Source organism: Electrona antarctica (genome assembly GCF_951216825.1).
Source record: "Electrona antarctica genome assembly, chromosome: 9".
NCBI classification, from domain to species: domain Eukaryota; kingdom Metazoa; phylum Chordata; class Actinopteri; order Myctophiformes; family Myctophidae; genus Electrona; species Electrona antarctica.
This window is the reverse complement of record NC_136790.1, coordinates 57422991-57437962: the sequence shown is the minus strand read 5'-3', so window position 1 is coordinate 57437962 and position 14972 is coordinate 57422991. Positions and strand designations below refer to the sequence as shown.

At 45.6% G+C, this 14972-nt stretch overlaps 1 protein-coding gene across 1 annotated transcript; it reads left to right on the top strand.

The window, feature by feature from the left end:
* The first annotated feature begins 575 nt into the window (after positions 1-575).
* Positions 576-10151, top strand: LOC306928941 (uncharacterized protein). Its single transcript, XM_079509261.1, has 5 exons — positions 576-1511; positions 3891-4199; positions 5508-5875; positions 7645-7988; positions 9826-10151. Exons 1-5 carry the CDS (start codon positions 1211-1213, stop codon positions 10094-10096), a joined length of 1593 nt encoding a protein of 530 aa, XP_079365387.1. The 5' UTR covers positions 576-1210; the 3' UTR covers positions 10097-10151.
* Positions 10152-14972: the final 4821 nt, after the last annotated feature.

Genomic DNA, 14972 nt, shown 5'->3' with positions numbered 1-14972 from the left:
CATCTGTTTGTTTTTATCCCACGATATTTTTCAACCCATGTTTTCCACCCAGTTTCAAGTATCTAATGTAATCCTGGGCGCTACACTTCCTCTGCCAACCTGGGGGGGCAGCTGACTGACCTCATGCTTCCCTCTATGCATGAGGAGTCCATGCTGCTTCTTTTCACCTGACGGGAGAGTTTCCCCGGTTGGACGTAGCACGTGGAAGGAACACGTTTACAAGAGGGTCCACCTTGTTCAATTCATCAAAACATTTAGACATATACACTTCATAGGCCTACATAGAGAAATATACATTTATATAGAGCCAAAAACAGGATCATCATCACAAAGGAGGTAAAAAGGGGTGAGTTACAGACCCAAACTATGAATGATACAATTCTGTTGTTTTCACAGACATGGTTGCTTACTTCTCTCTCTCACAGAATCTGGCAACCATGCTGGCAACACTGTTCACAGCGCATGCGTGGTGAAACACGTAACCCGGAAGTACATGCCTGCCGTGCGTCTGTGCGAGTTTTGTTTATATTTTTGTTGTAACTAACGGAGTAACGGTGGAGTGAGAACTGTGAAAAGCAGTGTTGGTATACTATTCAACGGTTTTCACATCAAGGTCCATTATTTATTCTGCATGTGAGCCACGCGGACCACCGTCTGATGACATTTAGCCTCAATTTAGCCGCGATATTTTGATATGCTTGGATAAGGTTTTGTCCACAACTCCATCCATGCTGTGTTGATGTTGGTACCATTAGGAGAGATAACAGACACACGTTGATGGAAATAACTATTATTCTACATTCTCTTGTGTATAGACTTCTGGTGAATTCATTAAGTAATGCAGATGTTTAACAATAATTTAACCCTTGGTCCATTTGGTTTCATTTCACACTGTCAAGAGTTAAATATCTAATAAGGGTCCATTTGGGTATACCAACTCCATTTAGCTGCAAGGGGACCACCTGGAACCCCCTCACGGACCACTGGTTGAAAAAACATGGCGTAAGACATCAATAGTTTAACTCTGGGTCCATTTGGTTTCATTTTACACTCAAGAATTAAAGATCTATTAAGGGGTCCATTTGGTTTCCAACTCCATCATTTAGCTGGGGACCACCTGGAACCCCCTCAAGGACCACCCGTGTAGAACTAGAACATCCATCCGTCTTCAACCGCTTATCCGTAGCCGGGTCTCGGGGGGGAGAACGTCATGTCTCCTATGCAGAAGAAGAAGTGCCCTCCGCCAACGACGGTGTGTGACGTCATGGAGTCTGTCTTCCTGTCCGTCAACGAGCACCTGACGTCGGTGGGGGAGGATCTAGTGGAGGCGCTGTGCGTGTCATCACAGCCGGAGCAGCGGAGGCACCGCGTCAGGCTGTTTGTGCTCCAGCGCCTCCGTGTGGCGGCGCAGTGGATGTGCAGCCTCTTCCACAGGCAGCTGGAGTCACTGCTGCTGCTGGAGGAGGAGGAGGCTGACGCCAGCAAACTACACACCAAACTACACCCTGCAGGTTGGTGCTTATTAGGGCGACCAGATGTCCCTCTTTGCGTGGGACAGTCCCTCATTTCCAAGACTTTTTAGGCGTCCCACAAATTGAGACCCTGTCCCACATTGTGACTGGCAGGCAATTGCATCAGTGTTCAAATGCCCTAATAGTTAGTCCCCTAATAGTTGGCCTTCTGTTGTAAAGATCTCTCATTGTCTCTTCCTGCAAGATGTGTTTTTAAGCCTGTTAAAATAGCATAAAAATAAAGCATGATTTTAAAACAAAATCTGAGACACCAGAGGAGTTTATAAATGATAGCCAATCTATGGTCGAATATGACATCAAGGCATTTAATAGCAACTCAAGTAGTAAGTTAACTTGCTAACCCGGTACTCCAGTATCGCTTGTGTGGGACAAGCGATACTGTCCCTCAAATGAACAGTAGTTTGGATCTGGTCACCCTAGTGCTTATACATTCATACTAAGCTCTGGTTGATTATATACTATATAGTGCTATGGCTACATGAAATGCTATCATAAGATGAGCCTTTGCATTCGCCTGTAAGGTCGTCATGGCTAGACTAAGCGTGAACATTGTCATGAGCAGTCTCCGTGGTTCACCCGATAAGAACATTTTCAGAGGCATTGGAAATTTCAATATGGTGGCCATTTTTCAAGATGGCTGACACCTTATTGTAGCAGTTGTGGTTTATTTGGTGATACAAGCATGAGCCGTCTCTGTGGGTCACTGGACAATAAGTAAGCTCGCGTCACCAGGCTTTCCACCTCGGAGGAAGGATTCGTCCGTTATCACTGTATTAATATACGAAATCAACCGTTATCAGTACGTTGGAATATGGCTAATATGGCCATACTGGCATACTAGACATTGTGGTGTTTGGCTGTATTCCCCCGGACTGCACGCATGCAGGGTGGTGGTGCAGACATAGCCTGGTCAAGGACTCCCCCTGCTGAACGTGTCATTTCCAACTCTATTGTCGGCGCATGGAAACTATGGGCTACTAATATTTACTATTCTCTGCCTATCGGGACGTAACTCGGACGGCGCGGAGTCGGGTCTGGTGGCCGTCGCAACGCTTGGCACGGCGCCTCGCTCGGCGGTGCCTCACGTGGCTCAAGGCCACCAGACACGGCGCCTCGCTGGGCGGTGCCTCACGTGGCTCAAGGCCACCAGACACGGCGCGCCTCGCTCGGCGGTGCCTCACGTGGCTCAAGGCCACCAGACACGGCGCGCCTCGCTCGGCGGTGCCTCACGTGGCTCAAGGCCACCAGACACGGCGCGCCTCGCTCGGCGGTGCCTCACGTGGCTCAAGGCCACCAGACACGGCGCGCCTCGCTCGGCGGTGCCTCACGTGGCTCAAGGCCACCAGACACGGCGCGCCTCGCTTGGCGGTGCCTCACGTGGCTCAAGGCCACCAGACACGGCGCGCCTCCGTCATTGACACAAAAAGCAAAACGCTCCCATAGTTTCAGTTCCGGATTTCCACTAGAGGGCAGTTGAATCATTGGTGGTGGGCTGGGCACGTCACCTGATCTACTCATTGATAAAATGGACACTCATGTGAGAGCCGGTGTGTTTGGACCGCAGGAGATGCGACAGTTCTTACCGCTATCGCTACCACCGTCACTGAATGAATGAAATAATATAGGAACTTTAGAAATACAACCGCAGGAATTAGGACAATACACAAACAGTAGACACACGGGTGCATTTGTTTGGGTTTATATTATTATTTAATGCAAACGATACGAGTGCTGCTGCTGTCAAGGAACCAGGCTGGAGGCGAGGCGAGCGCGTCAAGAAACACATTTTGGTGAGTCCAAACGCCACCGTGACTCAACTGAACGAGGCATTGGGCCAAATTTAGTTTTGCCACAACACTGGGGGTATTTCTAAGGTGATTATCACATACTGGGGGTATTTCTGAGGTGATTATCACATACTGGGGGTATTTCTCAGGTGATTATCACATACTGGGGGTATTTCTAAGGTGCTGATTACGAACATTCTCTTGATTATCTTGTGATAACATCCGAAACGGGTGAAATTGTGGTGTTCACCGGTCTGGAGCGGATGATAATGATATTGCTACGTCATGTTCAGAGTAATCTAGTAAGAGAGTGGTGACACTAGCGTTGACTCCCATTGTAACAATGGAATGAGGAAGTGCTCATTCTATCTCAATGGGATAGTTCCAGCCATAGGAGCAATGTTTGGAACTATAGCCCGTAGGGACCTGCTTCGATCAAAGCAACCATTAAGACATTGGTGGTAACTGGTTAATAGCAAGCTGTAGAAGTCTTGTCTAGCTTGGTAGGTCCATCGGAGAATTGTCCATGTGAAATATTTAATGGTTTTCTCTCATTGTTCTTTTTGACTAGACTACCTCCACCTTACTGTGTGTGAAGAGGAGGAGTTGTCCCCCGAACAATGCCATGAGAGGACATCCAGGCTGGTCCAGGACGATCCACAACCTCCTCCACACATTAAAGTGGAACAGCAGCAGACGAGATCCAGGCTGGTCCAGGAGGAACCACAACCTCCACACGTTAAAGAGGAACAGCAGGAGAGGAGATCCAGGCTGGTCCAGGACAAACCACAACCACCTCCACACATTAAAGAGGAACAGGAAGAGGTGGCTGATGTTTCAACAGTGGCGATAGTACGCATGAGGTGCAACACTGACTCAGGTAAAAATCTATTTACACCTGTGCTTAAGCCATTCAGGACGGGAACCCCTTTTGGTGTTTATAGCATTATGTTATACTTTAGCTATTGGAAAATAGCTCGTAGCGTGGCACTGCTATTTTTGAAAAATTGCTAAAATGTGGCGCAAATCTTAGAATATATATTCTTTCAGAGCAAACTTTTTTAACTCAAATCTTTGCTTCTGTGGGGGTCCCTGGAACAACATATTTTCAGATGGGGGTCAGCGGCCAATTACATATAATTCAGGAGGTCCTTGACATGAAAAAGGTTGAGAACCACTGTGTTAAACCATGGGGTGCCTTGGACGTGTACACGTATTTAGGTTTTGCGCATGCGCACTGCCGTTCACTTCGTTGTTTATGGACCGACAAATGTTGCTCAGATCCCTGAATCTATGGCGTTCTCCATGTTTTAGTTCTTAATGCCGATGTTCTGCAAGCACCTCGTTTGGAATATTAAAAGACCACTTCACCACTTTTCAACCTATCTTCATATAATAGGTCCTTACTAATAATCATGATAAAATGGCACCATTTTTTTCCTACTCAGTCTGTGTCTCATAGGAGGGCTGTGGGCGGTTCAGAAACCAGTCTGTGTCTCATAGGAGGGCTGTGTGGCGGTTCAGAAACCAGTCTGTGTCTCATAGGAGGGCTGTGGGCGGTTCAGAAACCAGTATGTGTCTCATAGGAGGGCTGTGGGCAGTTCAGAAACCAGTCTGTGTCTCATAGGAGGGCTGTGGGCAGTTCAGAAACCTGTCTGTGTCTCATAGGAGGGCTGTGGGCAGTTCAGAAACCTGTCTGTGTCTCATAGGAGGGCTGTGGGCAGTTCAGAAACCAGTCTGTGTCTCATAGGAGGGCTCCCTGGAACATATTTTCAGATGGGGGTCGGCGGCCAATTACATATATATTTGGGGCTCCTTGAGATTAAATTGTTTGAGAACCACTGACATAGGGTTTATTTTTCAGAGAAACTGTCAGGATTTTAGAAGTAATTTGTAGAATCGGTTCTCAGGTCTAAATGAGTCTTAACCCATTCTGGGCGGGAACCCCTTCTGGTGTTTTCACTAAGCATTTATGTTATACTTTAGCTATTGAAAAATAGCAGATCTACAAGCTCATAGCGCGCCACCGAGTGGCGCGCTACGAGCTTGTAGGTCTGCTATTTTTGAAAAACCCGTGAAAATGCGGCACAAATCTTTGAATATATATATTCTTTCAGAAGTTTTTTTTTTTTTTTTTGACGTCAGGCCTAAATGGGTTAAAGGTTTTCTCTCCTTCCATCTCGTCTAGACTTCCTGCTCCCTCCGGTATGTAAACGAGAGAGGAGGAGTCCCCGTCTGATTCCCGAGAAACCGGAGTCTCCGTGGAGTCAGGAGAGGACCTTCGGTCTGGTCCAGGAGGAACCACGACCTCCGCGACGTCAGGAGAGGACCTTCGGTCTGGTCCAGGAGGAACCACAACCTCAGGAGAGGACCTTCGGTCTGGTCCAGGAGGAGCCACGACCTCCACGACGTCAGGAGAGGAGATCCAGCCCGGTGCTGGTGGAGGAGGAGGAACCACAAGCTCCACAACATCTGTTTCCGGAGGAACCGGAGTGTCCGCGACACGAGGAGAGGACCTTCGGTCTGGTCAAGCAGGAGCCGTGGTCTCCGCTAGGGGTGAGAGATACAGAGCATACGATGTCTCTATTAGGGGCTGAGAGATACAGAGCATACGATGTCTCCACTAGGGGGTGAGAGATACAGAGCATACGATGTCTCCACTAGGGGGTGAGAGATACAGAGCATACGATGTCTCTATTAGGGGTGAGAGATATAGAGCATACGATGTCTCCACTAGGGGTGAGAGATATAGAGCATACGATGTCTCCACTAGGGGTGAGAGATATAGAGCATACGATGTCTCCACTAGGGGTGAGAGATACAGAGCATACGATGTCTCCTCTAGGGGTGAGAGATACAGAGCATACGATGTCTCCTCTAGGGGGTGAGAGATACAGAGCATACAATGTCTCCACTAGGGGGTGAGAGATACAGAGCATACGATGTCTCCACTAGGGGTGAGAGATACAGAGCATACGATGTCTCCACTAGGGGTGAGAGATACAGAGCATACGATGTCTCCACTAGGAGTGAGAGATACAGAGCATACGATGTCTCTATTAGGGGTGAGAGATACAGAGCATACGATGTCTCCACTAGGGGTGAGAGATACAGAGCATACGATGTCTCCACTAGGGGTGAGAGATACAGAGCATACGATGTCTCCACTAGGGGTGAGAGATACAGAGCATACGATGTCTCTATTAGGGGTGAGAGATACAGAGCATACGATGTCTCCTCTAGGGGTGAGAGATACAGAGCATACGATGTCTCCACTAGGGGTGAGAGATACAGAGCATACGATGTCTCCACAAACAAGGGACTATATTCATTTCGCTGCTATGCCACCAAAATGTGGAACGCCCTACCAACAGTCATTAAGACATGCAAATCCCTTGACTCCTTCAAAACCGCCCTCAAAGGGCAGCTACGGACGGCTGCATTTCGAAACTGGCCCCCGTAAAACCTGAATCCCCCCCCCCCACCCACCCCTTTTCCCCCTCACTGTATATGTTTCTTTTCCCTTTTTACCTCTATGATGAGTTCCTGTTTTGACTATATAGTTGTGTATATTAGTACGTCTCTAATGGTTTTTTGATGAATTGAATAGGGATGCCAGAAAGTGATCAATGATCAATCAATCCACTGTATCACTTTGTGAAAAGAGGAGTTAACGGGCAATTATGTTCACTGTATTTTGCCCGTAAACCTCAAGTTTAGCAGCATATACAGTTAATATACGGTAATATACAGGTGTGATGGTACATATACAGTTAATATACGGTAATATACAGGTGTGATGGTACAATTGGGGAGTTTACCGGAGTTTTTTGGAAAGTTTAACGGGAGTTTCCTGTAATATACACATCCGTATTCCATGCTTTTTGCGCAGTGTATGCTATACGTTCATTTGTACTTCTGTAGGACGACGGCTTCGTTCACCAAGTATTTTGGTTTGTTTTTCTTTTACTTTCCGTCACCGTGTAGAGGTAGTTGTACCGTTAAGTAACTTGAAAGATGACCTTAATCCATTTAGGCCTGACGTCGAAATGAAAAAAAAAAGTTCGCTCTGAAAGAATATATATTCAAAGATTTGTGCCTCATTTTCACGATTTAAAAAAAATAGCAGATCTACAAGCTCATAGCGCGCCACCGAGTGGCGCGCTATGAGCTTGTAGATCTTCTATTTTTCAATAGCTAAAGTATAACATAATGCTTAGTTAAAACACCACAACGGGTTCCCGTCCAGAATGGGTTAAAAAAAACAAATAAATGAAAACAGATATGGTGATATTATAATTGTCCCCGTATCGCCCCACCTCTAGTCTCCACCCGGCGAAGACGACCCGCTCCGGAGTCTGGAGGACCCTCAGGCGATGGCCGGAACCTCCGTCGTCACCGAAGCCCGACGACCCGACCCGTCTGAAGAAGAAGAAGAAACTCGCTCGGCGAGGAGGAGTCGCGCCTCGCCGGCGACCAGAACCGGAACCTTCGGCTGTCCGGAGTGCGGGAAAACGTTCGCCCGGCCGGGGCACCTCAAGGTCCACCGGACGCTACACAACGTGGCCACAGGGGGACACGCCCCCACGGGCCACGCCCACAGCCCATACACCTGCCCAGAGTGTGGAAAGGCCTGCAGCCAGAGCGGCGCGCTCAAGATACACATGAGGTCAGGGGTCAGAGGTTTTTTGACAGCAAAAGATTTTATAGTTTTAGTCGTAGTCTCTCTCTCTCTTGAATAGTTTTAATTTGGTTTTAGTCGCATTTTAGTCACCTGGAATGTTTTTGTGTTTAGTCTGGTTTTAGTCGACCGAATCTACGGTTGATTTGTGTTTTGGCGGGCCTTGATGCCGTCGTAATGGCTGATTTTACGCGTGCTGAAAATAGCTGATCTGCAAGCTCACAACGCGTCGTGAGCTTGCAGATCTGCTATTTTCAGCACGAAACCAAGTGTAAAATAACTTATACTGGATCTCTTCTCCACTAGTCCCTTCCTAACATTTTAGTCTAGCTTTTATTTGTCGACGAAATTGTCAATATATTTAGTCTTAGTTTTAGTCATAATAGTTATTAGTTTCCATTTAGTTTTCATCTGTGAAAAAAGGTAGTAGTCGACGAACATTTTTTGTCATAGTTTTAGTCGACGAAAACAACACTGGAGGTCACGTCCCAAACTCTTCTCCCTTCAAAACGACCTTACAGGCGAATGCAAAGACTCAACTTATGTCTTAGATAGTATTTTATGAAGACATAAAGTAGCACTCTATAGTTGTAGACTTAAGCAATAAGCCACGAGAGGTCTCAGGTTACCGGGTATTTTACAATGGCTGGGAGGCATAGGCACTAGGCAGACCCGACGCGGAGCGGAGGGTCTTCTACCCTCCCAGCCATTGTAAAATACCCGGTAAGCTGGGGCCTCGAGTGGCTTATTGCTTTTCTAAAACGGTTACAAACATATAGCAATATTAACCTAATACAACTATTACATTCACAAAAGTAGCTATGCTTTGCACCACCAGAGCGAGCCACATCACTTCCTTGTTTTGCTGCAAGTAGACCCATGTGACGGGAGAATAGCGCTTGATGTCTTTACGGGGCCGCCTGGAGCCACACATTCAGTCATATGAGCCGGGCGGTGCTTAGACGCCCGCACGGCATGGGTTTGTAAGGTAATCAAGCGCTCCCCTTCCCCAGTACAGCTACAGAGATGCGGAATGAGGTGGGAATGATATAAAGTGATTGAAGGTGTGGGTTATCGGTGAAATTTACACCGGTCACGTGACGGTAACCAGCCAATCAGAATCAAGTATTGGGACTAACCGTTTTAGAATCATTATTTCATTATATAGATATTCTACTGTTAGACAGATGTTAGGTTCTTAGCTTACCTTATGATCCTACAACTATTTATATGTATGTGATGTATCACCATGTGTTGTTCTTGCTTACTGTAAATCGCTCTGGATTTACACTTTAATTGCCCGGAACTATTTAATCCATTACATTCATGCGCCCAGTCGATTTATAAACACGGATGCCTTTTCCGGACGGACCGGCCGGAAGTTCATGATGTTGTGTAGCAGCTAAAAATAACCACAGCACTCGAGAGTCGATCGACAACAACGGGAGACAAGAATAAATCTATCCAGACTAGCGACTGGACCGCGGAGCGCCGTCTAACACAGGATCTTTTTTCAGAAAAAGACGGGATGATTTAGATCGCGATTTATGAACATTTTAAGATTTTCGTTTTCATCAGCTAAACAGAGGAGGGAGTTTTTCGATGACGTCTCACTCTTGCGCGTCACCGAGGAGAGCCCAGGAGGCGCGCCTGGGCTATACAGCCATGCGATCTGTTCTCGTATCAATAAACTTCGTCTTTTGGACAATACTTCGTCCTTGGGCGACGGGCGTTACTAATAGAAAGGACAAAGAACTTCATCCTGGGCGTTCGGAGTATTAACTGTGTCTGATAAACGCCTAAACTGTAAATTGTCATCGTTTAGGTCGCACACCGGAGAGAAGCCCTTCGTCTGCGCCGTCTGCGGCAAACGCTGCGTGGACGCCAGCGGCCTGCGCAGCCACATGAAGACCCACACGGGGGAGAAACCCTTCGTCTGCGGCGTCTGCGGCAAAGGCTGCAGCCGCAAGAACGACCTGAAGATCCACCTGCGGACGCACACGGGAGAGAAACCCTACACCTGCGCCATCTGTAACAAGGCCTTCGTCCACGTGGGACACCTGAGGAGGCACATGAAGACACACGTGTCTTTTTAACCCCTGAGGAGACACATGAAGACACACGTGTCTTTTTAACCCCTGAGGAGACAGATGAAGACACACGTGTCCTTTTAAACCATTCTGGGCGGGAACCCCTTTTGGTGTTTTTAGCATTGTTATACTTTAGCTATTGAAAAATAGCAGATCTACAAGCTTGTAGGTCTGCTATTTTTTGAAAAATCGTGAAAATGTGGCGCAAATCTTTGAATATATATTCTTTCAGAGCGAATGTTTTTAGCTCAAATCTTTGCTTCTGGGGGAGCCTCCCCCAGAAGCAAAGATTTGAGCTAAAAACATTCGAGGTCTGTTACAAATCATAAGTCTAGGGGTAAATGAGTGGGTAACATACGAAGGGGGAGCAGACACCAGGATCAAAATACGAGTATTTATTATAATAAGTATATATATAATAAATCAAACAACGTATTTATACAATAATGGCTCACCAAAACAAAAGATACAATAAAGAAAACACCTTTCCGAAGGGTGTGCGGAAACACATTTAACAAATAAACAATAAGGTAGATATTCAATAGTCAGCGGTGACACATTGGTGGTAGCGGATCGGGAGAAGGTCCTAGCGACGTTCCCCCCGAGCTGTCGGATGCAGACTGGCTATATAGAACACGGCGCATTCCTGGCCAAGGAGTGCGCACGACCGGCAGCCAATCAGGGAGTCAGGCGTTGATCAGACGCCTGGCTAGAGCCGGCCCCTCGTTGGTGTTACTACGAGGCAGAAAACAGCCAATCCAACCTGGAGTGGAATATAGAACACATATAATATAGAAAGCGCTTTCTATCCCCATATGTGTTCATAACAAGTCTAATGGATGTATAGCTATAGATATATATATATATAATAAGAGATATCAAAGATAGGTCCAAACATATATATACAATATAACTATAACAATACCCCCAGTTACCTCATATAGATATATACATAATATTAACAATAAATATATATATCTATACTACATCATATTAAACAAAACTAATCATAACAAATCATAACACACACGTGACCGCAGTCCACGTGACAGGGTCCCTGGAACAACATATGTTCAGATGGGGGTCGGTGGCCAATTACATATAATTCTAGGGGTCCTTGACATGAAATAGTTTGAGAACCACTGACATAGAAACATGGGTTTTTCAGAAAACTGTCAGGATTTGAAGAATTTTTTTTAATTTCGTCCTCAGGTCTAAATGGGTTAACATGAGGAGACGCACGTGTCAGTTTAAGACGTACTAGATATATTATAACCCATTTTGACCCGAGGACGATTCTACAAATGTCTTCCTAAGTTTTCTGAAAAACCCTCATGTTTCTATATTAGTGGTTCTAAAACATTTTCATGTCAAGGAGCCCCAGAATTATCTGTATTTGGCCGCCGACCCCCATCTGAAAATATATTGTTCCAGAGACCTCCCCAGAAGCAAAGATTTGAGTTAAAAACGTTCACACTGAAAGAATATATATTCAAAGATTTGTGCCACATTTTCATGATTTAAAAAAAATAGCAGACCTACAAGCTCGTAGCGCGGCACTCGGTGGTGTGCTATGAGCTTGTAGATCTGCTATTTTTCAATAGCTAAAGTATAACATAATGCTTAAAAGACCAAAAGGGGTTCCCGCCCAGAATGGGATAATATTATACCTTGTAGGATATATATTATAATGATATGGAAATACTGTAAAGTACAAGTCATGGTTGATGTAACGGAATTCATGAAAAGTCTGGAATTCAAATTTTTGTTGAGTAAAAGTACAAAAGTATTGCTATCAAAATGCACTTAAAGGGATAGTTCAGATTTAAGTATGAAATACTTACCATTAAGCCATTCTGGGTGGGAATCCCTGTTGGTGTTTTAAGCATTATGTTATGCTTTAACTATTGAAAAATAGCAGATCTACAAGCTCATAGCGCGGTACCTAGTGCAGCGCTACGAGCTTGTAGATCTGCTATTTTTTTGAAAAATCGTGAAAATGTGGGCGCAAATCTTTGAATTGTATATTCTTTCAGAGCGATCGTTTCAGCGATCAAATCAAATGAGCAAAAATCAAATCTTTGCTTCTGGGGGGGGGGGGGGGGGGGGTCCCTGGAACAACATATTTTCAGACGGGGGTCGGCGACCAATTACATTTTAGGCTTTTTGGGGTCCTTGACATGAAAAACGTTGAGAACCACTGACAGAAACATGCGTTTTTCTGAAAACGGTCAGGATTTAGAAGACATTTTGTAGAATCGTCCTCAGGTTGAAATGCCCCCCCCACAAAATGGAATTAGATTCCAAAGAATCGAATTTACCCTAAAAGTAAATGAATTCACAAAACTAACGTCATTTGTATTGTTGAGCTATTTCTAAAATATTAGCGCAACTTTCGCGCAACCACTTTATTAATGGCAAGTATTTCATACAGCTTAAGTTCAAACAAATCTGAACTGTCCCTTTTAAAGTACCAAAAGTAGAAAGTACCCATTATGCAGAATGTGGTCCCATTTCAAGTTTTCAAATCTAATGAAAATGGCAGATCTACAAGCTCACAATGTGTCATATCGCGACACATTGTGAGCTTGTAGATCTGCTATTTATAAAATGGCTGAAGTGATTAGGCCTACTGTTTTATAATAATAATAATAATAATCCAAGTCTACAAAATAACTAGTAAAGCTGTCAAATAAATGTAAAGTGGAGTCTGAGTTTTGGACCTGAGATGTAGTGGAGTAGAAGTAACAGTTTGTGTAAATTGGAAACACTCAAAGTGAAGTAGAAAAATACCTCAGTTGTTCTTGGATTAACTACAATTAACTTTATCTCCTCTGCTTTTCTTTCTTAGTTTTTTGTCGTTGTTTTAAGACACAGATCTACCTGGAGCAGTAAATAAAGCTTTCACACAGACCAGTCCTTTATTGTGTGTGTGTGTGTGTGTGTGCGCTCGTGCATGCGCTCGCTCTCAACCTGGGGGTTTTCTGCATTCTCTAATTGTGTAGACGTCTTGTCCATTTGGTTACATTTTGCACTCAAGAGTTAATGATCTATTAAGGGTCAATTTGGTTACCAACTCTCCATCATTTAGCTGCATGGGGACCACCTGGAACCCCCTCAAGGACCACTGGTTGAGAATTGGTTGCATTTGTATATAATTTGGTCCATCGGTCTGTAACTCAGAGTGTGTTCAATTGTGTGTGTTCAATTCTTTGATGAATTGAACATGGTGGACCCTATTGGAAACAAGTGTAATGCTTAATTGGGTCGTCCACTCAAAGTTAACAGCCTTTGTATTGAGTTTGTGCTTGAAATGTACTGTAATTCTGCAAACTGTTAATAAATATTTCAATCAATCAAAAAAGTACAAATGGAACGGGTCCATTTGGTTCCATTTGTACCCTCAGAGTTAAATTAACATTGATTTTTACAATATAAATTGGGGGTCCCAGAGATATAAATGCCATTAAATGGTCCGTAGACTAATGCATGTCAAACTGGGGGTCCTTGAAATTAAACGGGTTGAGAATCACTGCCAGAGCCGTAAAAATCTTCTCTTCTGGGGTCCCTGGCATATAACTTTTCAAATGGGGTCCGTGGGCTAATTGGTGTCAATTTGGGGGTCCTTGGGGGACCTCTGGAATAGACAGAGAGGGACAGAGATGAAGCAGGTGAATCTGGGACAACGCTCCACACGTCCCAAACTCTTCTCCCTTCTGGCCCCAAAACTGTGGAATGCACTTCCCGTTGCAATCTGAACTGCAGCCTCACTCCCAATCTTCCGCCGTAGTCTGAAAACCCACCTTTTCAGACTCCATCATGGCCCGTAGCACTTACTCTCCCCCTCTCAATTTCTCAAACGGTCTGCTATAAAGCAGCTAACTCCACCACCTCTCCCCCTCTCAAACTGTCTGCTAAAGCAGCTAACTCCACCACCTCTCCCCCTCTCAAACTGTCTGCTAAAGCAACTAACTCCACCACCTCTCCCCCTCTCAAACTGTCTGCTATAAAGCAACTAACTCCACCACCTCTCCCCCTCTCAAACTGTCTGCTATAAAGCAACTAACTCCACCACCTCTCCCCCTCTCAAACTGTCTGCTAAAGCAGCTAACTCCACCACCTCTCCCCCTCTCAAACTGTCTGCTAAAGCAGCTAACTCCACCACCTCTCCCCCTCTCAAACTGTCTGCTAAAGCAGCTAACTCCATCACCTCTCCCCCTCTCGAACTGTCTGCAAAAGCAGCTAACTCCACCACCTCTCCCCCTCTCAAACTGTCTGCTAAAGCAACTAACTCCACCACCTCCCCCTCTCAAACTGTCTGCTATAAAGCAACTAACTCCACCACCTCTCCCCCTCTCAAACTGTCTGCTAAAGCAGCTAACTCCACCACCTCCCCCCCCTCTCAAACTGTCTGCTAAAGCAGCTAACTCCACCACCTCTCCCCCTCTCAAACTGTCTGCTATAAAGCAACTAACTCCACCACCTCTCCCCCTCTCAAACTGTCTGCTATAAAGCAACTAACTCCACCACCTCTCCCCCTCTCAAACTGTCTGCTAAAGCAGCTAACTCCACCACCTCTCCCCCTCTCAAACTGTCTGCTAAAGCAGCTAACTCCACCACCTCTCCCCCTCTCAAACTGTCTGCTAAAGCAGCTAACTCCATCACCTCTCCCCCTCTCGAACTGTCTGCAAAAGCAGCTAACTCCACCACCTCTCCCCCTCTCAAACTGTCTGCTAAAGCAACTAACTCCACCACCTCCCCCTCTCAAACTGTCTGCTATAAAGCAACTAACTCCACCACCTCTCCCCCTCTCAAACTGTCTGCTAAAGCAGCTAACTCCACCACCTCCCCCCCCTCTCAAACTGTCTGCTAAAGCAGCTAA